The sequence below is a fragment of the Panthera tigris genome, chromosome A2 (genome assembly GCF_018350195.1).
Source record: "Panthera tigris isolate Pti1 chromosome A2, P.tigris_Pti1_mat1.1, whole genome shotgun sequence".
In the NCBI taxonomy this organism is placed as follows: Eukaryota; Metazoa; Chordata; class Mammalia; order Carnivora; family Felidae; genus Panthera; species Panthera tigris.
The window spans coordinates 161,556,601-161,581,286 of record NC_056661.1 but is presented as its reverse complement, the minus strand read 5'-3'; the positions used below and the strand labels follow the sequence as shown (position 1 = coordinate 161,581,286).

Genomic DNA, 24,686 nt, shown 5'->3' with positions numbered 1-24,686 from the left:
CAGATTGTTTCTGTACTCTTGATTAGTTTTAAGTCCCCCCCCTCCCTGCCCCTGCCTCCCCACAGAGGTCTTGTGCATTTTTGATCAATTCCTAGTTACTTTATAGTTTTTGTTGCTATTACGAAAGAGACCTTGTTTTTGACTACCTGTTCTAATAGTTTTGTGCTGGTGGAGAGAAATACTGTCCATTTTGGGGCTGACCTTGCATCTGGCAGCCTCATTGAGCTTGCTCTCTTATTAGTTCTAATTGTTTCTCTGTTGATTTTGTTGGTTCTGTGGGGAGATGATCCTATCATCTGCAGACAATGCCAGTTTTCTATGTCTTTGTTTGGGTCATTGCCATGTGTTTTGATGGTCAGAGGTCCATCTGACTCCTCAGGAGGCTTCACGGGTGTCTGCATTTGTACCTGCATTTGTTCTTTGGAGCGTCCCAGCGTCCTGTGAACGGGGAGAGTCCTGGAGGGAATACAGCTCTTGCTTTAATGATTGAGAAGCTGTGGCCGCCTGGGCGATCGATGAGAGTGCTGGAATTGGGGTGGGTGTTCTCAAGGCATCCCCTGGCTCTCTGGGGTATGCTGGGAGCTAAGGTGGGCATGTAGTTCTGGGGCTTGCAGACAGTTGGAGGCAGGTCGGGACCCCAGGTTGTTTCCTGGTGGACTGTGGCTGTTTGCCCTCGCTGCCCAGCGGCAGGCTGTGCGGGAGTCACAGGAAAGAGCACTGGTAGGGGTCTGAGGCTCAGAAACTCCGTGCCTTTGTGGCTCTTGCTCTGGTCCCCTGCCCTGGTTCCTGGGCTGCCGGCCTTTATGTTCCACGCTGTTGATTAGATTTAATAGCACTTCAAGAAAAGACACCTTGATTCTCATGGTGGTTCCAACAACTGTCTCGACTCAGCACGGTTTTGAAATGGGCAAATTCTATCATGAAAGGCCAGTTGGCACCCCGGGATCTGAAAGGGAGTTTAGATGGGAGGGGGGATGGCCCTGTCTGCACCCACCTAAGTGCAGGTCACCACCCTGACGACCAGTCCTTGGATACCTGCTTGCCCAGGACTTCCTGTGAAACCAGCCCAGCCCTGGCCTCAGGGCTCCAGCTTGGGTAGGGGGGAAAGAAGGAAGCTCACCCCAGAAGCCAGTGCACAATTACCTCCTACATTAGGGATATAGTGTTAGAAATTCTCAAAGAGACATATCACATGGGCCAGATGGAGCAGTCAGTAACATCTTTGTAGAGGGGAGTCCTGCGGGTCCTGGAGGGATGGCAGGAGCTGGCAGGAGGAGGGGTGGGGGCTGTGGAGTTGGAGAACCAGGCGAAGCTGGGGTGCCCTGAAGGGGCTCTGAGGGAGCACCCGGGACCCGGCAGGCTGGGAGGCCCACCCGGGGGGGGGCGGGCTGAAAGGTCTGAGGTGGTTGGGATCAGGGATTCCGGAGGATTCCAAGGGGGGGCAGACTCCAGGAAGTAGGAGGGGGAAGGGAAAGCTTGGAGGAGGGGAATGAGAACGGAACTGGAGAGCAGCCTTCCCCACGTGAACATGGCCTTGTTTCACCTTCCCAAGGCTCCTGGGGGCAGGGCAAGGTCGTGGCTCCCAGATTACATAGACACGTGGCTGTGTCCCTGGAGGTGGATGGGGCTTGGACCCAGGGCTTGTCTAGAAAGAACTCTTCTCCTGAGGCTGTTGCATTGTCCCTGGGGAAAGGTGGCACAGGCTGGCCGTGCAGTGGGTTTGCGGGGGAGTCTGGCTCGCAGCACAGAGGGCCCCAGAGGGCCCTATAAATGACCCTATAAATCCCTGGGAAGGTGTCAGGCTGGTGGAGGCGTCTGTCTGGAGATGGGAGATGGTCTTTCTGAGTGAGTCGGGGGCCGGATCATGGCTTCCCAGCTCCTGCCCTACAGCGGTCATTCTGCATTGCTCAGCTCCTGGAGGGAGTCAGGGGCAGAGGACCCCCCCCCCCACACACACACACTCACTGGCTGACCTCTCAGGGTTCCCTATTCTGTCCCCTGAGCCTGCAATATCCCTGGCCTTCCCTGGGACCCCAGCTGCCCATGAGAGCGGTGTTAGCGACACGGTGGCCCCTGGCCAGGAGCAGTTCCTGCTGCACCTTCCTGTCGCCGCCACCAGGCTAAATATAACCTGACACTGCACAGCCCTGGGCTGCCGCCGACAGAGACAGCCTCTCTGCCTGGGGGCGGACAGGGAGGACTGGAGCCCCAGCCTCCTGCCCTCAGTGTGACTTTGGGCCCAGCTCCTCCTGCCGAGAGCCAGGCAGGGAGGTGATCCGGGTGAGGATGGCTGCCTCCCCGAGGTCACCTTCCCTGCAGGGACCCGGCACCCTGCCTCGTTAGAGCTCTGGATGCTTCCACAAGGCCATCTGTCATTTCATCTGGCACCCAGGGCAGGAATCACTTGTCCCTGCAGTACTTACAGGGAGACCGAAGTCCAGAGAGGTGGGTGGCCTGCCTGCAGCCACACAGCAATTGCCCAGTTCTCCAGCTGACTGGGGCAGGTCAGCTCAGCCCTGTAGGCTCTTCCCTCAGCCTGCGTTACTCTCTCTTCCTCCACCTCACGCTGGGCTCTGAAATGGGGTCCTTTTGACTCCTTGGCTCATTGAGGCCAGGTGCCAGGCCTGTCCTGTGCACAGTGCCCCCAGTACATCATGTGGGTGCTCAGTGAATGTTCGTGGGGGAATGAAGAGACATGTTCAAAGGAGCAGTGATGACATCTCATTTACGGATGAGCATCTGGGGACTCTGACCTGAGGGGCTTGCCCAAGGACACTCCGGGTCACCTCAGCCCTTCCTTTCTCTGCCTGCTGGGGGCTGCCCTGAAAGATAAGGCCTGTCCCTGTTGAAGCTGAGTATGGCTTCTGCCTGGAGCCCAGCCAAGGCCAGGGGTGCCCAGAGGTGGGAGATGCAGTTTGAGACTGTGGGTGGGGTCCCAGGTCCCTGGCTGGGTTGGGGTGCCGGGCAGGGACCCTGCCTCTGGCTGCGCGGCTGGGTGTGGTTGGCACCAGATGAAAGTGGGCCGGGCAATGTGTTCTGGTGGAAGACAGCAGGGGGTCGGGAGGGTCTGTACCTGCTGAACTTGGAATGTGTTCAGGCCTGATTCTCCCCCAGGACCCCTCCCCCTGCCTGTCCCTTCTCCCCTCCTTAGTGACCTGCCATCAGCTGCATGACCTCTGTTGGCTATTAGGATCCGAGGCACAGAGGAACCTGTCAGTGTATGGCTATTAATCAGCCGTGGCCTCCGCTTTCATTGTGTCCATCCCCACAGGGCCCGGGGTGCCCCGAGCTCCGGGAGGTAGGCAAAGGCTGGACACCCAGCCGTCAAGTATCTTCAGCTGGGGCTGGGGGTTGTGTGGGGGGGTGGTGGTGTGGTGGTGGTGAATGGGATATTCATTCATCCCTCAAGCCCTGCGGGGTGGGCGTGATCCCCGCCCCCCCCTTACCCATGAGCACCCTGAGGCTCCAGGAGGGTAGGTTATTTGCCCAAGGTCATCCTGGAGCAGTGAGCAAAGGCCAGCTGACCGCACAGCCTGCAACCCCCCCTCCTTGGCACTAGGGAACCTCAGAGCCTTTCTGTGGGCAGTGTGGGGTTCCTGCTGCTCCCCTCCAGGCTGTCCCTTCCCGGAGCGCTCCGCGCTGGTGGCCTCGGGAGAGTTGGCTGTGCCTGCCACAGAGTGGCTTTCCACGGAACTGCAGCCTGGCCCGGCTCTGGGCCCAAGTCAGCCTCTGCTCCAGGGGGAGCTGCCCTGGGGGCAGGGCAAGGTTGGAAGCGGGGGAGGAGAGAAGTGCAGGGTCCGGGGGTAGGTAGGAGTGGGTCTAGGGGAGGGTGAGGCGCCCTTCTGTGTGTGCAGTGCCAGCCCTGGAGGCAGCTGAGCCGTGGACTCCCCGCATTTCTTTGCTGGGAAGTTGTGTGAAGGTCAGAGCCCCACCACCCACAGGCTGCAGTTTGCTCGGGCTGTCCCTGGGCCCAGCCCTCGACCTGTCTGAGCTTCAGCTGCCCTGAGGGACGCACACTCGCCATGATCCCAGCCAGTGATGGGATGGGGATCGCTGGCAGATCTGGCGGAAGAGCTGGGGAATGGGCGGCCTGACAGCCCGTGGGAGACCCAGCCAGCCCAGCAGGGTGGTGGGAGGAAAGTAGAGCCTCAGAGAGCCCTGGCTGACTTGGGGCCACTAGCTTTCCTTCCTTCCCTGTCCCCTTGAAAATAGCAGCTGGAGCCTCCCTCCTCACCCTCATCCCTGCAGCCCTCAGGCAGGGCTCCAGTTCACATTTTTGGAATAACCAGGGCTTTGACAGGGTTATTTGAAAGGGAAAATTCCTTGAATGTCGACCAAGGGAGAGGGCCAAGGGGGCTCTGCATGTCGATGTCTGTCTAGAGTGGGGAGCGGCTCTGTACTGCGAGGGGGCTTCTATCTGGAGTTTTGGCGGCCCGGCAGGCGGTGGGGTGGCGATTTGGGATGCCACAGTCCTGGGCTACCTGAGTGACAGCATGCAGTTCTGGCTGCCTCTCTTCAGAGAAGCCTGAACTGAGTGGGCGTGGGGTATTGAGGCCTTGGGTTCAGACTCCGAGGCTCTGTGTTGGGGGCAGAATCCCCAGGCCATTCTTGAAGGGTTGGGCTCATCTCCATTTCAGACTTTGGACTTCTCTGAGACGAGTGTCCCCGGAGGAACCGAGGAACGAGAATCAGGGGCCTGGATTACTGGGGTCCCAGGGATGGGTGTTGGGGGTCTTGAGGGCTCAGGTTTCCTGGTCTCTGGCCTCTCCTTAGTCCTGATGAGGACCAGTCCCTGTTCAGGCCGCCGGCCATCACCATATTAGGGCATAAACTCTAGCCGGGCTGCCTGGGTGCCAAACGGTCTCCAGCTGGGCCCGGCCCCCCTGCGGCTCGTGACACCGCAGTGGGGCTTCAGCCAGGCCATGTCAGAGGCCAGGGGTCAGGGGACAGCTGCTGGAGGGAGACCCAGACAGAGCCCTCAGCTCAGGTCTCCCAGGCTGAGCCGTGAGGGCAAGGATGCGGTGAGTGGAAGGACTTTGGGGTGGGGTGCGGAGAATTCCTGGTCAGCACTTCCCCTGGCCCAGCTCTCCCCCCCCCCCCCAACGCCCCTTATCCCAGTGCTGTCCTGTTCCGGTTGGTTTCAGAGGATGGCGTCAGGAGTGCTGATCTGCCTCCCTCTCCCGGCCTTGTCCCCAACAAGTCCTCCCCACACTGGGAGCATCTCCCAGGACTCAGGCCCTTTGTACCTGGCCTGCTGGAGGCTCAGCCCTCAGGGCCTTGTTGGCAGGCATCTAGCACTAGCCCAAGTCCAAGTCCGGAGGCTGCGGGGGTGGGGGGGGTGGGGGGGTGGGGGGGGTGGGGGGTGGGGGGGCAAGTTTGTTGGCTTCTTCCTCGACTCAGTTCACCACCCACACTTCCTCTCCACCCTCCTCCTTCCTGACCTCACCCTCACCATCAGCACTCCCCCATCCCTCACACCTGCTGCCGGGCCTGCTCTCTGGTGCATTGTTTTAGGTGCTAGGCCCTTCAGAGGGGACAACCGACCGACCGACCACCCACCAACCGTGGGGAGTTAGGTAGGCCCCTGCAGTTCAGAGAAGACAGATGATCACGGGGGAGCCAAGGCAAGGAAAGAAGTTTGGGCCAGAATGAGAGGAAGATGAGGAACGTGCGTCTGGTCCCTGTTGGGTCCATAAAGAAGGAGGAACAGAGTGTTTACGCGCCTTCCTGTTTCATCCAGGAGCGCTTCCTGTGGGTGGGAGTTCTGAGCTGGGCCTCAGAGGCTGAGAGTGGTCACTCTCAGAAATGAAGAGAGAGAAAGGTGAGGGGCGGTGCCCTGGGCAAGGAGCAGAGGCGGACTGGGTACACTGGGCCTGGTGCACTGACCTCACCTGGTGCAGGGGCTCTGGTGGGCAGAGAGACAGAGATTGGGAGGGGAAAACAAAAGTCAAGGGACAGAGAGAACAATGAGAGACAGAGAGGAAAGGTCTGGAGGCCACGCTTCTCAACTCTCTGCCAAAGGGTTACTTTCCTTTATGTCTACATGTCATAGACCAGCCCTTTTGTGAACTACAAAATCACACGCGTGGACGTTGTGGGAACCCCACATTGCTGTAATGGTTTTGAAACTCTTGCCCTCGACTGGTGAACGCAGCTTGTGGGTCGGCATAGCACTTGGGGACTCATGTAGGGAGAGCAGAGTCAGAGTACCTGTTAGTCCCTCACCGTGTTCGGCACGTGTTGACTTACTTCCTCTTTACAACTCATGAGAAAGGAATTACTATCATTCCCATTTCATAGGTGAGGAAAATGAGGCACAAGGAGGCTACATAATTAAAGATAAAGCAAAACAAAACAAAACAACTGGAAGCTGGATGCAGAGATCCTGGGCCTGAAGTCTGCGGGCTCACCTGCTGTGCTGGGCTGCCTTGGGCGAGGGAAGGCAAGGATACATCGAGAGGATAGGGAGGGAGACAGAGAGAGGGCTCCACAGGAAGCGGTGAGCAGGCAAGCACGGGGTGCCTGGGTGGCTCAGTCAGTTAAGCGTCCGACTTCGGCTCGAGTCGTAATCTCACGGTTCATGGGTTCGAGCCCCGCGTGGGGCTCTGTGCTGACAGCTCAGAGCCTGGAGCCTGCTTCGGGTTCTGTGTCCCCCTCTCTCACTGTGCCTTCCCCACTCACGCTCTGTCTCTCAAAAATAAATAAATGTTAAAAAAATTTTTTTAAAAGCAGCAGTGAGCTGGAGTGGACAGATCGAGGGAGGGAGCTCAGGATGGCAGGCCCAGGGCAGAAGGAGGGGTCGGTGCAGGAGACACTGGAGAGGACGGGCCGGGAAATGTGGCTGAGGGCCGTGGGGGAGGCATGGACTGGCCCCTTTGGGTCCCGCTCTGCTGTGCCCACCTGAGGGGCCCTGGGGTCACAGTGGCCACGTCCTCCACTCTGCAGGGAGCTGCTTCCTGTGCCTGGTGGACGTGGTGCCCGTAAAGAATGAAGATGGAACTGTCATCATGTTTATCCTCAACTTCGAGGTGGTGATGGAAAAGGACGTGGTGGGGTCCCCGGCCCATGACACCAATCACCGTGGACCCCCCACCAGCTGGTTGGCCCCGGGTAAGTGTAACCATACTCTCAGGTCCCTTTCCTGAGGCCTTGAGGTTACCCAAGATCAGTGCTCTGCAGGAAGTGGTGTTGGGGTGCCCCTTTCAGAGGTTGGGGAAAGAACACCAAGGATCTGGCCTAGGCCCATCTGGCTCAGGATGGACAGACAGGGCTGGGGTGACAGACTGAGCCCAGATTCACAGGTCTTTGGGACAGGACGTACCTGGTTTCCTAGCCTTACCTGCTTGGGTTCCTACCACAGCGTCTCCTGGGAGTGGTCCTCTCTTCAGCCCCAGGAATGAGAGATTCACCCTTCCCACATGGCCTTGGCCATCTTGGAGCAGCTCTCCTGCTCATCAGAAGGGCCCTGTCTCTCAGGGATTCAACTCCCTCTCTGTGTTGCTTCTGCCCCCTGGGCCTTGATCCTGGACTGGCCAGCTCCCTGCTCTGGCCTTGGCTGACTGAGGATTTGAAGGGAATGCTCACCATGGCTGGAGACACAGAGGCCTCACCTCGTGCTCCCGTAACACAAAGGCTCCCCCCCTTCTCCATGATGTCCTTTTTGGGTTTCATTTTAATTTTTCCCCCTGGCAAAAGATTCCACCTCTTGGCTTCTCAAGCGCTGGGAAGGCAGTGTTAATAACCCTGGCCTTACCTGTTCTGCAGGTACTGTCTGCAGGATGGCGGGGCATGGCCGGAAGGCATCGCTCCTCCATGCAAATGCAGGCTCTGCCATTTACTTGTGAGTTGCACAACTCACGGATGCCTAAATTTCCTCAAGTCTAAACAGGGGATAATGATACCCACCGGCATTGTGAGAGTCAGGCAAAGTGTATGTGGAGCCCACTGTGACCTGTGAGGCTCAAGAAACGGTAGTTTATTATTGTCAGAGCCTTAGATAAGATCCTATGCTGCAAGCTGTTTGAGACTTGAGTTCTGTGCAGCGGGAGTGGGGGTGAAGGTGTGCCGCCTGCCTGGGGCTCCCCGCCTCCCTCCCCTCGGTGGCTGTGGCGCCAGCTCCCAGGCCTCCTTGCCTCCCGGCTGCCCTACCCCCCCTCCCCCCCGTCCCCCGTGGCCACCCGCCTCTCTTCTCCCCGCAGGCCGAGCCAAGACCTTCCGCCTGAAGCTGCCCGCGCTGCTGGCCTTGACGGCCCGGGAGTCATCGGTGCGGCCCGGCGGCGGCGGGGGCGGCGCGGGCGCCCCGGGCGCCCCGGGGGCCGTGGTGGTGGACGTGGACCTGACGCCGGCGGCGCCCAGCCGCGAGTCGCTGGCCCTGGACGAGGTGACGGCCATGGACAACCACGTGGCAGGGCTGGGGCCAGCGGAGGAGCGGCGCGCGCTGGTGGGCCCCAGCTCACCGCCTGCCTGCGCGCCCGACACGCACCCCTCACCCCGGGCGCACAGCCTCAACCCCGACGCCTCCGGCTCCAGCTGCAGCCTGGCCCGGACGCGCTCCCGGGAAAGCTGCGCCAGCGTGCGCCGCGCCTCCTCCGCTGACGACATCGAGGCCATGCGCGCCGGGCTGCCCCCGCCGCCGCGCCACGCCAGCACCGGTGAGGGCCGCAGCACCCGCCGGGCCTGCCCCGTTCGGGGCCCTCAGCTTCCTCCCTCTCAGCCTGGTCCTGTGCGCCTGGGAGATGGAAATCCCATTAAGCACTTACTTAATCCCATTAAGTGGCCTTTTACTCCATTAAATGTCCATTCATCCCATTACATTCTTCCACTGGCAGAGCCTTTGCTGGCTGGTGGAGCTCGCTCTCCCAGGATGGCCCGGAGCAGGGGTGGCCATGGGGAGTGTGAAGGGCAGGAGAGGCCTCTGGGTCCCAGCTACCATCTGGCCCTTGGGCGGGTGCCCAGGGCCCACTGAACAGACGTTTACGGAGGACCATCTTCCTCCATCACCTCACTGCTGTGCCATGGCATGCTTCCTTACAGTGGCAAGGACTCTGGCCTTGTTCTCAGTGACTGCCTGTCTCCTGAGTTGGCCTCACTGACTCACTGTACCCCACGGCCTAGTCCACACCCGGCCTGCCACCTCTGACCCGGCTCTCCCCTCCACTCCGGGGGCCATGCACCCCTGCCTGCCACCCTGACCTGGCTCTCCCCTCCACTCCAGGGGCCATGCACCCCCTGCGCAGCGGCCTGCTTAACTCCACGTCAGATTCCGACCTCGTGCGCTACCGTACCATTAGCAAGATTCCCCAAATCACCCTCAACTTTGTGGACCTCAAGGGGGACCCCTTCTTGGCTTCGCCCACCAGTGACCGGGAGATCATAGCACCCAAGATAAAGGAGAGGACCCACAATGTCACTGAGAAGGTCACCCAGGTACGTGCCTAGCTCCCTGGCTCTCCTCTCACCCTGGAGGAGCTTGGAGGGGGTGGGAGTGGGCTGTGGTCAAAGGGGGGTGGTGGAGGGGCCTGGTCGGTGAGGGCCTCTGGAGGGTGGGCAGACCCCCTGGCTGGGGGTGGGGGTGGGGGATTGCAGAGCTGGGGTGAGAGACAAGTCTGAGAGGTCCTGAGGAAGAGAGACTTCAGGGGAGAGGAGGGGAGAAGAGGGGAGGGGAAAGAAGGGGAGGAAAAGAGAGAGGAAGGGAAAAGAGAGAGGCAGATACAGAGAACAGGTTGATGGGGCACGGGAAGGACAAGGCAGTTGAGACAAGGTGGGCTGGAGAAGGCAGCCATAGGGACGCGATGGGGTCTGCTCACTGGGTGTGGTGAAGGAGGTATGGGGTGGGCTAGGGGCAAACTTACAAGAGACTTCAAATGAGAAGCGGCCACGGAGGTCAAGGTCAGGGGTCTTGATTCTTCTAGGCCGACGTGATAAGCTAGATGGAGGTGGGGGGTCCTGTGCTAGGGCTTGAACGGCTTGGAGGTATGCATCCCTGTCCCCAAACCACGGGACAGGAGAGGGGAGGGTATGATGGTGGGTGCCCTGATACAGAGGGATTAAGTCCCAGAGAAGACCACCAGCCTTTGGGGGCACTGCCCAAGACCGTCCGGTGGCGGGACCAGCCTGGTCTCCTGGTCCCCCGGTAGCAAGGTTGCTGGCACCACCCCCCACCGCCCAGTCCGTGCCGACTCCTTCATATTCTGGCCTTGGGGGTGGGGTGGGGGAGAGGGTCCTGAGTGGGGATGCCTGCAGTAGGTGACGAGCCCGGGATGGTGGGGGCTCCTGGGCCGCACCTGCTGAGCCCCAGTCTCTGTTGCCCCCTCCTGCGCCTTCCTCGGCAGCTCCTTGAGTTGGCCCGAGAGAGGGAGCTGCCCCCTTTCGCCCGCTGTTGTCGCTGCCAGCCTCCTCGGCCCTCCTCCTGGCCCTGCTCCCGCTGCCTCTGGCTCTCTGGGTCCCTGCCAGGTCTCCAGCCCCTTGGCCTTGACTCCAGAATGTTCCCCCTCACCCCAGGCCCCATATCTGGTTGCCTGCCCCTCTCCCCCTCCTGCCTCTGCCTCTCGTTCCCACCTGGAGCCCCGGTTGTCTGCCCTGCTCCTGTGCCCGCGCCCGCAGCCTGTGCCTGTCGTGTTGTGGTCTGTGCTTTTGGTCTATATGTGGCAGCGTGCGTGTGTGTGTTCTTGGCTTTGCCTGTCACCGGGCGGTCTCTCCATCTCTGGGTGTCGGTCTGAGTCTGGCTGGCTGGGCACTGGACCGGAGGGGCGGGGGTGTCGGGGAGACCATTAATCTGCGGTGACAGGCCTGGCTGCCGGGGGGAGGGGGAGGGGCGCGGGCTGCGGGAGCGGCTGCAGCAGGAGCCCTGATCGGGCCGCGGGGGAGGGGGCCGCTGGCCAGCCCAGGCAGGGCGGGGGAGCCCAGTGTGGCGGGGGTGGGGGTGGGGGCCTGGGAGGAGGGGCCGGCCGAGGAGCCGAGGTTCCGACCGCGGAGCTGCTGCTGGGCTGGCGGGCGGGCAGGGCGCAGCACGTTGGCAGCGGGGGGCCCCGCACCGGGGGGCCATGGGCGGCCCGAGCCAGGCAGGCTGCTGTCCACACTCACTGCCAGGGTGACCCCAGCCCCGGGGCCCAGCCCCAGCGACCCTGGCTTCATGCCAGAGACGGCCCTGGGCGCCAGGCCGCCAGCCTCTGGGGCGCAGCCTGGGCTGGGACTGCTGCTGGGGCGCAGGTGGGGCGCTGGCCAGGCCCTCGGGCTCCAGAGCAGGCAGGCTGGGGGGAGCCAAGTCCTCCATGGCGGCCCCAGCAGGGAAGGTGAGCGGGACAGGGGCTCTGCAGCCCAGGGCCCAGAAAGGCCGGGTGAGGCGGGCCGTGCGCATCTCCAGCCTGGTGGCCCAGGAGGTAGGTGACCCTCCCCCCCCCCCCCAGCCACTCCCCCTCCTTCCCTGGGCTGGGGCACTGAGGCAGGCGGTGGCGAGGTGGCAATTTGGGTGCGGCCTGGAAGGCTCTGGCTCCGGGGCTGGGCCGGAAGAGGGCTTCTGAGAAGCAGGACGGTTCGGGGGAGCCGTGGGGGCTGCTGCTCTGCTCAGCCCACCGCTGGCCCCTTGCTCGCTCTCCTCCAGACCGGCTGCGCCCGGGTGGACAGTGCTTCTCTTGCCAGGGCTTTCCCTCTGCCATGGCTTCCCTGGCCCACAGTCCTGACTCCAAATGCAAAAGGAGGAGAGGAAGAGGAATGAGATGGGTGCCCAGAGACGATGACGGTGGGCAAAAGGGGAGGAGGAGGAGAGGAGCACGGTGGGACAGTGAGAGGGCTGGCCGGCGCGGCCTGGCCCTGGGGCTCTAATGCTCCCCACTGTGTGCCGGGGTGGGCCTTGAGGTGGGGGAGGGAGGCTTGGGCTGCTTCAAGGGTCTGAGGAGGGTGGGGGTCAGAGGCCACTGGATGGCAGTGAGGGCAACCGGAACTCAACCATCTGGATCACCTCTTCCCTGGCAGCCTGGGGTGCTGGTGGCTGTGCTGTCTTCCCCCAGGTTGATGATTCTGTAGGCACCTCCTGGGAGTCACCTCTCTGCTCCCAGGGGCTTCTGTCAGCCTGGAGCAGGCTCAGGGCAGTGGGAGGTGGCTTAGGAGTGAGGCTGAGAATCCCACCCACCACCTGCACCTGACTCTGCTTTGGCTCCTGGGCTCCTCCCAGCAGGGGAGCAGGTGTGGGTGGGAAGAAGCCCACCCACAGGTGAGGACCCGGGATTTGGCTTAAATAAGCGTCAGTATTCTGTGGGACCACGAGTCAAGGGGGGGTTACATGCCTGGCCCAAGGCCGTATGGTAAGCTGGTGGTTGCAGAGCAAGGCCAGGCCCCTGTAAGGTGTGGGTCCAGGCCGTGAGTCCCAGGCTTGCCCCGTGTGTGTGTTGTTGTGCACTGGGCCTTGCTATGTGTGGACTCTGGGGTGGGGGTAGGGTCACTGCTGTTGGCCTCTGAGGCTTGGGGATGAGCCCCATCCAGGGGCAGGCACCTTCTTCCGCCCGTTGTCTGTGGGAGCCCTGGCTGGTTCCATTTTTTCAAACCTCATGTGACCAGTGAAAGGCCACTGCTTCATGCTGTCTGCCTTAAGGAGCAAAGCAGCTAGGGCTGAAGGCAGGGCAAGACACATGCTTCTTCCCGTCCCCCAGCCCCCAGCTGCTCCCCCCTGCCCACATCATACATCTCTGGAGCTGCCCATATCTACTTTAGGGTGGCCAAACCCCTAACCATGGCCCATCTTACCTTCCAGTTACTTCCTCTAAGGAGATGGTCTCCAAACAGCCCATCTGGTGATGGTGGGTCCAGGGGATCCCTAGCTTGAGTATGAATGGGAATCTTTGGGGGTTCCATCCACCCCAACTGTCCCCAGCCCAGAGGCCTGAGGATGTGGGGCCCCGGCACTCAGTGCTTCTTGGAACAGGGCCAGTAACCTTGGTTCTAAAGGGGCTGGCTGAGGCCTTGGGTTTGGCTCCCTAGGGTTGGCAGGGCTAAGGCTGGAGGGCCTAGTGGGGGGACTCTTGGGTTGAGTCGGATGTCTGTAAGAGAGGATTCTCAGGGGCAGGAGGGGGCAACGGGGGACAGACAGGCTCCTGGCCCATTGTGGGAAGGCTGGCCTCAGTCCTTCCTAGTTTGGCTTGGGAAGAGAACGACACGGCTGCTGCCACCTGGTGTGGATGGCAGGCCTGCCTCTGAGAGGGCAGGATGTGAGGTGAGCCTGTGCAGGACTGGGTGTGACACTTCTGAACATTTGCCTGTGTGCGTGTCGGTCTGTGTACACGTGGGCATGAGTATGGCTGGGTTAGGTCTTCCGTGGGCCTTTGTAGGTGTGTGGGAAGGCAGAACTTGAGGGCTGCCCTGGGTCTGGGGAGTGGTGCATGCGTGCGTGCGTGCGTGTGTGTGTGTTGTATATGTGGTGTCTGGGGGCAGTGGGCAAGGTCACGCGGTAGAGTTCTAACCATAGCTATGGGTGCGCATAGCTGGTGGGGAGTAGCACGTCTGGGTATCACTGCATGGTGCTCCGAATTCAGGTATCCAGACAGCAGGTCCACGTGCCCCGTGGGGAAGTGGAGCCCCTGGGTCACGAGGTGGTCACTGACTGTGGCCACTTGGCCAAGGGATGGGCATTCCGACTGAAGCTTGTCGGCTTTCCCCCTTACCCTGCTTGGTCTCTTCCCTGGAGGCCCAGCAGAGATGTCATCTGCTCCCACCCTGGAGATCTCACGCCCTCCCCTGCCCCGGACTCCAGTGGGACATCATCTCCTCACCTCTGCCCTCCCACCCTCCCTACCGGTCCAGGTCCTGTCCCTGGGGGCTGATGTGCTGCCAGAGTATAAGCTGCAGGCGCCGCGGATCCACCGCTGGACCATCCTGCACTACAGCCCCTTCAAGGCCGTGTGGGACTGGCTCATCCTGCTGCTGGTTATCTACACGGCCGTCTTCACACCTTACTCGGCCGCCTTCCTGCTGAAGGAGACGGAAGAGGGCTCCACGGCCCCTGACTGTGGCTACGCCTGCCAGCCACTGGCCGTGGTGGACTTCATTGTGGACATCATGTTCATCGTGGACATCCTCATCAACTTCCGCACCACGTACGTGAATGCCAATGAGGAGGTGGTCAGCCATCCCGGCCGCATTGCCGTCCACTACTTCAAGGGCTGGTTCCTCATCGACATGGTGGCCGCCATCCCCTTCGACCTGCTCATCTTTGGCTCTGGCTCTGAGGAGGTGAGCTGGCAGGGAGGCCGAGGCCGGGAGGGCACCTGGAAAAGGAGAGAAGGTGAGGGGGTACAGGGGGCAGCTGCCCCTTGGCCACTGTCCCTCTCCAGGTGAGCCACTCCCCAGGCAGAGGGCCAGAGAGGCCGCCTTTTTGTCTTTGTCCATCCAAAGAGGCCGCCATGTTCTAATCACACAGAAGTGGCCTGGGAACTCGTGGGGGTTCTAGGCGGGCGCCTAAGGGTGGGTGTTGTATCTTCCAGAGCCCCATTCTCACCGGGGGGACCGTGAGCCCCTCTGTCACAAAGATGAGCCCTTTTGTCACAAAGCTAGGACAAAGATTAACGGGACTCTGTGCCGGGCTTAGGGAATGGGAGCTTCCGTCATTAGGAGGTCCTGGGAGGAAGTCTTTGGGGATTTGACTTCCGGTGCCCCCTCCCTCCTCACCTGTTCCCACGCTGAACGTCTGTCCCCCACCCCGCAGCTGATCGGGCTGCTGAAGACGGCGCGGCTGCTGCGGCTGGTGCGTGTGGCGAGGAAGCTGGACCGCTACTCGGAGTACGGGGCAGCCGTGCTCTTCCTGCTCATGTGCACTTTCGCGCTCATTGCGCACTGGCTGGCCTGCATCTGGTACGCCATCGGCAACATGGAGCAGCCACACGTGGACTCCCGCATCGGCTGGCTGCACAACCTGGGCGACCAGATCGGCAAGCCCTACAACAGCAGCGGCCTGGGAGGCCCCTCCATCAAGGACAAGTACGTCACGGCCCTCTACTTCACCTTCAGCAGCCTCACCAGCGTGGGCTTCGGCAACGTCTCCCCCAACACCAACTCGGAGAAGATCTTCTCCATCTGTGTCATGCTCATTGGCTGTGAGTGTACCCTCGGGGGCGGGGCGGCCCGGAGTCTGGGAAGAGCCCGAGATGGGCCAGAGCAGGGGCGGGGGGGAAGCCCTGAGACCACCAGCAGAGCATGTGTGGGGGCTGGGACACCAGGCGGAGACTCAAGGCAGAGCCCAAGGGCACGGGGACCTGGGCTTCTGTGTTTGTGCGTCTCTCGTGCGTGCTTCCACGGAGATGTGACTGCGTGTGTCGTCGACCCGGTGCAGGGGCGGGCGGGGTCCCTCGGATGCTGACGTCCCCACTCACCCCCGCCCCCAGCCCTCATGTACGCCAGCATCTTCGGCAACGTGTCAGCCATCATCCAGCGGCTGTACTCCGGCACTGCCCGCTACCACACGCAGATGCTACGGGTGCGGGAGTTCATCCGCTTCCACCAAATCCCCAACCCCCTCCGCCAGCGTCTCGAGGAGTATTTCCAGCACGCCTGGTCCTACACCAACGGCATCGATATGAACGCGGTGAGGCCGCTCGGCTTCGCTGGTGGTGGGCTGGAGGGAGCAGGGTCACAGTGAGACTTCCCTGGATGCAGTGAGCACGTCTGACGGCGTCACGTTCTTTGGTTCAGGCGGTCACGGTGCTAGTGCCTAGAAGGACCCTGAGAAGTACGTTCTGCTTTTGATAGCGGAGCTCGTGTACTGGGAGAACTCTCACTGTGGGGCGGGCCCAACCAGGCCCTTCCGTACAGGCAAAGCATTTAATCCTTACAACAGCCCCAGGCAGGAGCTGGTCTCTACACTTGACACTAGAGAATGGAGGCTGAGAGCAGGGAAGCATCCTTCCCGGAGGGCGAGCGAGGGCGCCCAGCTAGAAGGGGTGGACTCTCTGATGCTCCTCTCAGGGTCTCGGGGTGGGGGGTGCGGTGCCTGAAGACAGCGTGCTGAGCCAGCCCAACGCCCCCAGGTGCTGAAAGGCTTCCCCGAGTGCCTGCAGGCAGACATCTGTCTGCACCTGAACCGCTCGCTGCTACAGCACTGCAAGCCTTTCCGAGCGGCCACCAAGGGCTGCCTGAGGGCCCTGGCCATGAAGTTCAAGACGACACATGCACCGCCAGGGGACACGCTGGTGCATGCTGGGGACCTGCTCACCGCCCTCTACTTCATCTCCCGGGGCTCCATTGAGATCCTGCGGGGCGACGTTGTCGTGGCCATCCTGGGTACGGGGCTAGGTGCGGGGGACCGGGTGCTAGGTGGAGGCCTGGAGAGCTCTCAGGACACAGTTGTTGGGGCCGTGGACCCACTCCTGCCTGCAAGTAATTCACCTGAGCTTAGACCCTCCACGGGGGGGGCAGTGGAGAGGAGCCCCACGTGGGGCGGGGCTGCTGAACTCTGAGGGTTCTTAGACTCTGTTCCCTACAGGCTCTCCCCACAGGCAGCGACGCTCTTGCTTCCTGAAAGCAGGACCAAATCCAGATACTCCAAAGTGGGCAGTGGAGGGAGGTTATGCATCTGATTTTACTAAGGAAATTTACTCAGTTCCCTGCGGCCTCAGGTGATACAGCCCAGCCCAGCCCAGCCCTCACCATCTTCAAAGCAAAGGGAGTCTCACCCCTCTTTCCCTCCCAGCTGTGCCTGGGCAGGGGCCTTCCTGTCCTCTGCCTGTCCTTCCCTTGGCCATGTGCCTCAGGGCAGATGCATCACAGGGGGCCATTTTAGATTTTTATTTCTCAGTTCAGTCAACACCTATACTCACTCCACAAACAGCCCGAACACAACGACAACCCAAGTTTCACTATGTAACACTTAGCTTTAGTGCGTGTGATACATTCTGGTGTCTTCTGTGCTGTGATCAGCTTTGCTATCCTATTTTCTTTTGGTAAACAAAAATGCTGGTCTTGTTTCGCTGCCGTGTTATGACCTATAGCTTGAAGGGCCCTGTTTATGAGGGTGCAGTGATTGGCCAGGATGGTGTTTGGGGCATAGGGTTTGGAGGGGGGTAAAAGCGGACTTAGAACCCAAGGAAGCCAGGGCCATGGGCAGAGAGGGGTGTATCCAGGCTGGTCCTGCTGGCCGGTTCCAGTTGTTGGAAGGCAAGGAGGTCCAAGCCCTCTATGCCCCCACGGCACTGATGGCCATGCTGAACAAATCCTGCTTTGGGGAGCAGCGGGGAGATGGGGCTGGCTAGTGCCTCCCTGGCTCTGGGGGCTGGGGCTGGTGGGTGGGTGGCCAGCCCAAGGGGAGGCCCCGAGCCTCCAGCCCCCAGCCCAGGCTGAGAATGCCGGGAAGACACATGCCTTTTCCCTGTACTTCTGCGCAGGGGCTGAGACCCTACTCTTGGTGTCCTCCTACAGGGAAGAATGACATCTTTGGAGAGCCTTTAAACCTGTATGCTCGGCCCGGCAAGTCCAATGGGGACGTGCGGGCCCTCACCTACTGCGACCTGCACAAGATCCACCGGGATGACCTACTGGAGGTGCTGGACATGTACCCCGAGTTCTCGGACCACTTCTGGTCCAGCCTGGAAATCACCTTCAACCTGCGGGACGTGAGTGGGCTGCCCTGAGGAGGCTGTACCCTGGTGGCTGCCCCCGACTGGGGTGACCTCACTGGGCCTGTTTCCCTGCCTGTCTAATGGTATCGGAGCTGGAAGAGGTCAAAGGCCCGGCCTCAGCTCTCTTGGTGGAGCAGAGCATCTGTGCGGGGAAAGCTTCCTCACGGCGGGTGCTCCGGGCTCCACGTTCTCTACGTTAACGAGGGGGTTGGGGCTGACCGTGGCAGGGCAGGTGGGCGCGGAAGGGCACTGACACCGCTTTTGGTTCTAGACCAACATGATCCCTGGGTCTCCCGGCAGCGCGGAGCTGGAGGGCGGCTTCAACAGGCAACGCAGGCGGAAGCTGTCCTTCCGCCGGCGCACCGACAAGGGTGAGGCGAGGCGGGGCGGGGGGGGGGGGGGGGGGGGGCCGGGTCCAGGGGAGGGGGGCGGGGCGTGAGGGCGGGCGGTAACTGCGCGTAGCTCTGAAGACTCTCGTGCCCCTACCTTCAGTGTTCCCCATTCTCTCGCCCCTACTGACCAAACGCTGTCCGCTTCCCTTTAATGCCCACTTGAACTGGCACCTCCTCCGGGAAGCCCTCTTCCACCCTCCTGGGTGCCGACCTAAGCTTCTTTGGGCCTCAAGCGGCTGGCGGCTTGGCGCTGCCTTGAACTCATGAGGGCAGAAGAGAAAGACAAAGGAGGGCGAGGGGGCCAGCGCAGGGGGTCCCAGAGAGCCCCGCCCAGCAGTCAACTGTCTGAGTCGACCTGGTCCCGCCCCCCCCGGGGGTTCTCATTCCGCTTGAGCGTGGGTGGTGGTGGTGGGGGGGGTGGGGTTGGAGGGGGCCGGGGGTAAGAAGAGCGGAGGAAACAACCGGAGACAAACCAGGACGTCCTGGCGCAGCCCTCCCCCAGGCCTACTCGGTCCCCTCCCCTCCTCTCCCCTTCCGTGCCTCCTGCCTTCTCTGAGGCCCGTTCTCTGTTTCCCACAGACCCGGAACAGCCAGGGGAGGTGTCGGCCTTGGGGCCGGGCCGGGCGGGGGCAGGGCCGAGTAGCCGGGGCCGGCCAGGGGGACCGTGGGGGGAGAGCCCATCCAGCGGCCCCTCCAGCCCTGAGAGCAGTGAGGATGAGGGCCCAGGCCGCAGCTCCAGCCCCCTCCGCCTGGTGCCCTTCTCCAGCCCCAGGCCCCCCGGAGAGCCGCCGGGTGGGGAGCCGCTGACGGAGGAAGGGGAGAAGAGCAGTGACACTTGTAACCCGCTGTCAGGTAGGGTGAGGGCCCGGCTCAGGTGGGTGGGGCGTGGCATCTGACCTGGCCTCAACCCAGTTCTCTGGCTCCAGGCGCCTTCTCAGGAGTGTCCAACATCTTCAGCTTCTGGGGGGACAGTCGGGGCCGCCAGTACCAGGAGCTGCCTCGCTGCCCTGCCCCCACCCCGAGCCTCCTGAATATCCCCCTGTCCAGCCCCAGCCGGCGGCCCCGGGGCGACGTGGAGAGCAGGCTGGATGCCCTTCAGAGGCAGCTCAACAGGTGAGGGCGGCTCTGTGTGTCGAGGGGGCGGGGCCTGTGTGTGTGTGTGTGTGTGTGTGTGTGTGTTCGCTGGCGTGAGATCTGTGGGTTTCTGGTAGTATTATAGCCTGAAAGGAAGGTGTCTGCTCCGTGTGGGCTTGTCTGTGTGGGCCACACCCTGACCCCCTCTTCCCGTTCAGTGCTGAGAGAGGGACTGCACACACAGAATGGAGAGGGAGCCTGGGGTGGACCAGCTGGCTGGTCCGTAAGGTGGTTCCGAAATCACCCGGTGTCTCCACGTCCCCGAGAGCCAGAGCATCCTCCTCCTTCTTGCCCCAGGCTGGAGACCCGGCTGAGTGCAGACATGGCCAGTGTCCTGCAGCTGCTGCAGAGGCAGATGACGCTGGTCCCACCTGCTTACAGTGCTGTGACCACCCCGGGGCCCGGCCCCCCCTCCACCTCCTCTCTGCTGCCCGTCAGCCCCATCCCCACCCTCACCCTGGACTCGCTTTCTCAGGTAAGTTCCAGAGCCCTCTGCCTGCCCAAGGCACCCCAGCTCCTGCCTTTTCTGCCCCTGGCCCACTCAAACCTGCTTTGCGGTCCTTTTCCTGAAACGCGGGGCCTCAGCTTCCTCCCACCCCCGTTTCTGCCCTCGTCCTGGACTGGACTTTTGGAGGAGGACTGCCTCGGGAGCTGCAGACACAGGGCGAGGCAGGAGAGCCCCCAAACCAAAGCCCCCAAACAGCAGGACAAAGGAAACCAGCGGGCTGAGAGGGGTCACCTAAACAGCTAGATCTACTCAGGGGGCCTGTGTCATGGCCAGGAGGGGTCTCCGAGGCCTGGTGGTGAGTGCTGCGTGCCAGTCCACCCCCGGCACGGGGTCCCTGCCGTGACCGGCCGCTGCTCGGCTCTGGCTCCGCTGCCCACCCGTGGCTCTCACAGTAGCCACTCTGCAGGGTTGTCTCGAGGGCCTTGGCTGAGCCCCAAGGTGGCGCTTCTGGCCCGCATCTCTCCCCTCCCGCGGGAGTGGGCCTCTGTTGCCCTTCGTCCTCTCCTGAGTGGACATGTGTGCTCCCGGCCCCTGACAAGACAGCTGCGTCTGGGCCCCAAGAAGGGGGTTCTTCTGGCTCCCAGAGGTGGCCTGGGATCTGCTCCCCCCCTTCCTCTGGCATCCGCTCCCCCTCCCATATGCTGCCTGCTCCTGTTTGCAGACACCAGGGCCCACGTCAGCAAATGTGCCAGTCTCCCTTCACGGCCTCCCCCGCGGAGCTCTCACAGCACACTCGTCAGCATCCACAAACCCCTCCCGCCTGCCCTGGCACTCTCTCTGGCCTTCCGGGGCCTGGCCACCAGCCTGCCTCTGCTTCTAGGTCCCTGAGTTCCTTCTAGATTGGAGGAAGGAGCCTTGTTTCTTTTCCTGTCCCAACTCGGGGCCCCTTATTCTGGATTGGGTTTGGATTCGTCTGCCATGCTCCCTGGTGGGAAGAGGGCAGTGGCTGCAACCTTGGGCTCCCCCTGTGTCAGGGGCCACTCCCAGGGCTCCCTGCTGCCCGCTTTGGCTCCTGCCCACTGCGAGTGCATTTCTCTTCTTCCAACCTTAGCGCTTGCCTCTTGTGCTCCAAGTCCCGCTCTGTGTGGCTCAGCCCTTGTCCTTGTCCCGTTGAGCCCTCTTCTGTTCTCCAGTCCTCTGTCACAGAATTCTCCTGATGCTCTCTGTCGTTTGACCCTCCTCTCTATTCACCCGAAAGCCCCCTCCGTCCCCTCACTCCCCTTCCACAGGCTCCTCGTCTGCTCACACTGTGTTCTCTCTGCAGGTTTCCCAGTTCATGGCGTTGGAGGAGCTCCCCCCGGGGACCCCAGAGCTCCCCCAAGACGGCCCCACTCGACGCCTCTCCCTGCCGGGCCAGCTGGGGGCCCTCACCTCCCAGCCCCTGCACAGACATGGCTCAGACCCGGGCAGTTAGTGGGGCTGCCCATTGTGGACACGTGGCTCACCCAGGGTTCAGCGCACTGCCTGGGCCCCTCCCCTCAGAGGCCCTGCCCGGGAGGCCCTGGCCAAGAAAGGGGAGAGGAACATGAAGGCACAGCCCCCTCCCCCAGCCCTTGGGCCCATCTCTTCCCGCAGTCCCCTGGGCCCCCATAGGAGGGGCAGGGGCAGGGACAGGGCCGGGCAGTGGACGGGGGTCTGTGGTCTCCCCACTGCCCTGGGGGCATTAGCTGGTCTAACTGCCCGGAGGCACCCGGCCCTGGGCCTTAGGCACCTCAAGGACTTTTCTGCTATTTACTGCTCTTATTGTTAAGGATAATAATTAAGGATCATATGAATAATTAATGAAGATGCTGATGACTATGAATAATAAATAATTATCCTGAGGGGGCTCCAGGGTGCTGGACCGTGCGGCCCTGGGCCCGCTGTAGCGTGCGTTCACATTCACACATGCGCACATGCGCCGGGCTCCGTGGGACTCTGGGCGTATCTGTCTGCGTGGGCAGGGTCTGCAGGAGCTGCCCTGATACCTGGGGGTGCGCAGAAGAGGTGTTCCCTGGGGTCTGCCGTGGGGCATCTCCAAGGCCTCCAGACTCCTTGTGGGCCTGGGTTCCCTATAGCCAAGCACTGCCTGGAGTGTTGTGAATAGAGAGGCAGTCCTAATGGGATGCCAGGACTGGGTCCAGCCCCTCAGGGTCGTGTTTCGCTGGGTGGCATACTGGCTCCCAGAGCTGATCATACACTGGCTTGTCCCCTTACACACTTCATGAACCCAGCCCACACTGACCCTAACCTGGGGCTGTGTTGGTTAATTCTGGCCCATGTACCCCAACCCCCTGACTTGGCCTTACCTTGACCTTAACCCAGACTCACTTGGGCTCTGTACAGTTGGGCCCCCACGGTGACCTGACTCTGGGCACACTGGTTTTCTCAGTCTCGACCAGAGCTCCTCAGGTGTCTGGCTGCAGATGGGCCTCGGTCACTATGATCTCTTGAGCACCTGTGATCTTCGATCACAGAGTTAATGCCTAGAGAGAGTGGGAGATTTTGGGTGGCTCATTCTCGTTACTGGGGGAATAAGTCAGAATCTACATCCTGGGGCCAGGGAAGGGTTGTGCCCTTGTGTGTGCCTGCGTGTGCGTATGGTCTTGTGAGGACGCACAGCCCCCTGGAGTGGTGGCTGGCAGTGACCGTGGCAGGGCACCTGCTGACCAGCAGGAGGAGCCAATGGGCAGCGGCCAGCTAGTGCTGCCCAAGGCCTCCAGAGCTGGCAGAGCAGTTTCCCACTTAATCCCCACAACCCCTGACCCTTTGAAGTGGGCTTGTTAACCTCACCTTTTAAAAAAACGTTTGTTTATTTTGAGAGAGAGGCGGGGGTGGGGGGTAGGGCAGAGAGAGAGAGGGAGAGAGAATCCCAAGCAGGCCCTGAGCTGTCAGCACAGAGCTGGGCATGGGGCTCGATCCCACGAACCATGAGATCAGGACCTGAGCCGATATCAGGAGTCGGATGCCCACTGAGCTGCTCAGGCGCCCCAACCTTGGTTTGAAATCAAATGTGGCTATTCTCACGGCGCATGCCTCGGATGGGGCGGGAGACCCTGCTCTCTTGAGAGTTCTTGCTATGCCCAGAGCAGGTAGGAGAGAAGGGAGAGAATTTCTCCTGTCCGCGTGATTCTGCACCAGGGCCCTGGCTCCCCTCCCAGGATTGCCGCATATGTTTGTGACTTGGGAGCTCACACACATGACTTCCTGGGCGGTTGATGTATGTGATGTAGGGGGGGAGGTGGTGAGCAGAGCCCCTCAGCACAGGGCAGAGGCAGACACAGGCAGAGGTGACCGTGAGGCTGGCGGGGAGAAGTAAAATACAGACAGCTCAGTGCACCTGGCACGCTGGGCCTGTGTGAGCTGGGCCAAGTGCCTGCCGTCTGATGCTCGCTCCATCCTTGTTACTGTCCGCCCTTGGCCTTAGAGTATACTCGTGGGACTCAGCCACAGTTCATACTACTCTGCCCCACAAGCGTGGGGGCTGGGGGAGGCTGGGGGAGGGGCTGGGGGCCACCCCAGTGAGTCAGGGCCTGGTGTTTGTGGGCACTTGGTGGGGAAGGAGAAGAAACCTTTGCCTGCACTCTCTAGGCTTTGTATCAGGTGGATGCCGGCCATCCCTCTGCGGCACCATAGCAGCCCCCACAGCCGGTCACTGGCCCAGTGTGGACTCTGGTTCTTGTCTGAGATGGACTGCCATGGGTGTCCAGGGGTCAGTCCGCTCAATCTGTAGCGGGAGAGCGGCCAGTGTGGTCAGGATGCCCTGGGCCAGGTCCTTGCCGAGAGCCACCTGCTGAGGGTGGGTGGAAGACAACAGTGACCGCGGCTTTAATTACTGGATCAGTTCACCTGCACAGCTGCAGCTAGGTGCTCGGAACCTGCGTCATTTAACCCTCAGAGGGAGGAGTAAGTCCAAGTGGACAGATTAAGGCTCAGGATGGTAGGTGACTGGCCGGTGGTCACACTACTCACAGGTGGCAGTGCACAGCTTCAGACTGCATGGGAGGAGCGATAGTGACCTTGAGGGTGTGACACTGGGGCTGACACTCACCGGCTGCAGGGCATAGGCTCGAGCCTGGGCCTTGCGGGCCTGAAAGGCAGGTAGGGTGCTGTGCTTGGGAGTGCAGCCTGGTCTGGGAATCCAGCATGGAGACTCCCCCGGCTCCCATTCCTAGCCTGCTCTGGCCTTCCCCTCTCCTGGCCGGGTGACAGCCCCCTTCCTCCTGCCGGTCTGGGGTCATGTTCTGCCTAGCACACATGAGTGACGCAATAAAGCATAGCTGTGCCCACAGCCTTCGAGCTCTCCGTTGGACTGATGAAGGTCAAGTCTGCTATGACCACTCATAGTGGGCCCCAGGCCCCAGGGTGCCTGCACCTGATGGGGTTTCCTTCATTGGCTTGAGGCAGTAAGATACAGAGCAACAGGGGTACCCGGGCGGTTTGGTCGGTTAAGAGTCCGACTTTGGCTCAGGTCATGATCTCACGGTTCGTGAGTTCGAGCCCTGCGTCGGGCTCTCTGCCATCAGCACAGAGCCCACTTTGGATTCTCTGTCCCTCTCTCTCTCTGCTCTTCCCCTCTCTCAAAAATTAAGAAAAAAAAGAGAGTAACGGCCCCATGGGGGTGTTTCTGTGGGACCTAGAACAATGCCCGGCATTGGGATGTGGTGTGTTTCCTGGATGGACGGACAGACGGATGGATACAAACACTGCCCTCCCTGCTGGGACAAAGACCCTGGGGTTGGACAGGCAGGGGCCGGGGAAGGTCTCATGTGGCTGGTGGAAGCAGAAGGAGGACGTCTTCCCAGGGTTTAGCCCCTCTCCCCAGCCGCACCCTCTCCCCCCGTCCCCGTCACCAAGTTCTCCTCCATGCCGGTCCTCATGTCTGCTCTACACAGCTCTGTGGCAATTGCTCACTGCCCCAGACCTGCTCCCTGGCCGCTCCTGTCACCTGGGCTCCCAGAGCCACAAGGACTTTGGTGGAGGGGGAGGCAAAAGTGAGGATGCGGTCCCCTCCTCTCCTGCAAGCCGGGCACTCAAGTGTTGGGGATTTGTTGTCCAGAGCTGAGGGTTCTCCCA

The 24,686-nt window shown here is 61.5% G+C and overlaps 1 protein-coding gene across 5 annotated transcripts in view; it reads left to right on the top strand.

Moving 5' to 3' along the window:
- KCNH2 (potassium voltage-gated channel subfamily H member 2) overlaps nucleotides 1-21,452 on the top strand; it is a 31,975-nt gene extending 10,523 nt beyond the window's left edge. Inside the window, exons 1-14 of one of the 5 annotated variants that reach the window (XM_042975359.1) lie at nucleotides 5,002-5,021; nucleotides 6,946-7,110; nucleotides 8,199-8,651; nucleotides 9,215-9,426; nucleotides 13,792-14,220; nucleotides 14,693-15,080; nucleotides 15,369-15,568; nucleotides 16,011-16,263; nucleotides 17,398-17,591; nucleotides 17,869-17,968; nucleotides 18,569-18,841; nucleotides 18,916-19,102; nucleotides 19,421-19,598; nucleotides 20,896-21,452. In XM_042975359.1, coding sequence (XP_042831293.1) covers nucleotides 7,008-7,110; nucleotides 8,199-8,651; nucleotides 9,215-9,426; nucleotides 13,792-14,220; nucleotides 14,693-15,080; nucleotides 15,369-15,568; nucleotides 16,011-16,263; nucleotides 17,398-17,591; nucleotides 17,869-17,968; nucleotides 18,569-18,841; nucleotides 18,916-19,102; nucleotides 19,421-19,598; nucleotides 20,896-21,045 — 3,120 coding nt within the window. In that variant the 5' untranslated portion in view covers nucleotides 5,002-5,021; nucleotides 6,946-7,007 and the 3' untranslated portion in view covers nucleotides 21,046-21,452. Of the gene's footprint in view, nucleotides 1-5,001; nucleotides 5,022-6,945; nucleotides 7,111-8,198; nucleotides 8,652-9,214; nucleotides 9,427-10,986; nucleotides 11,379-13,791; nucleotides 14,221-14,692; nucleotides 15,081-15,368; nucleotides 15,569-16,010; nucleotides 16,264-17,397; nucleotides 17,592-17,868; nucleotides 17,969-18,568; nucleotides 18,842-18,915; nucleotides 19,103-19,420; nucleotides 19,599-20,895 lie in introns of those variants that run through there. The other 4 variants (XM_042975354.1, XM_042975344.1, XM_042975366.1 and 1 more) reach the window with 4 other exon arrangements.
- The last annotated feature ends 3,234 nt before the right edge of the window (nucleotides 21,453-24,686 follow it).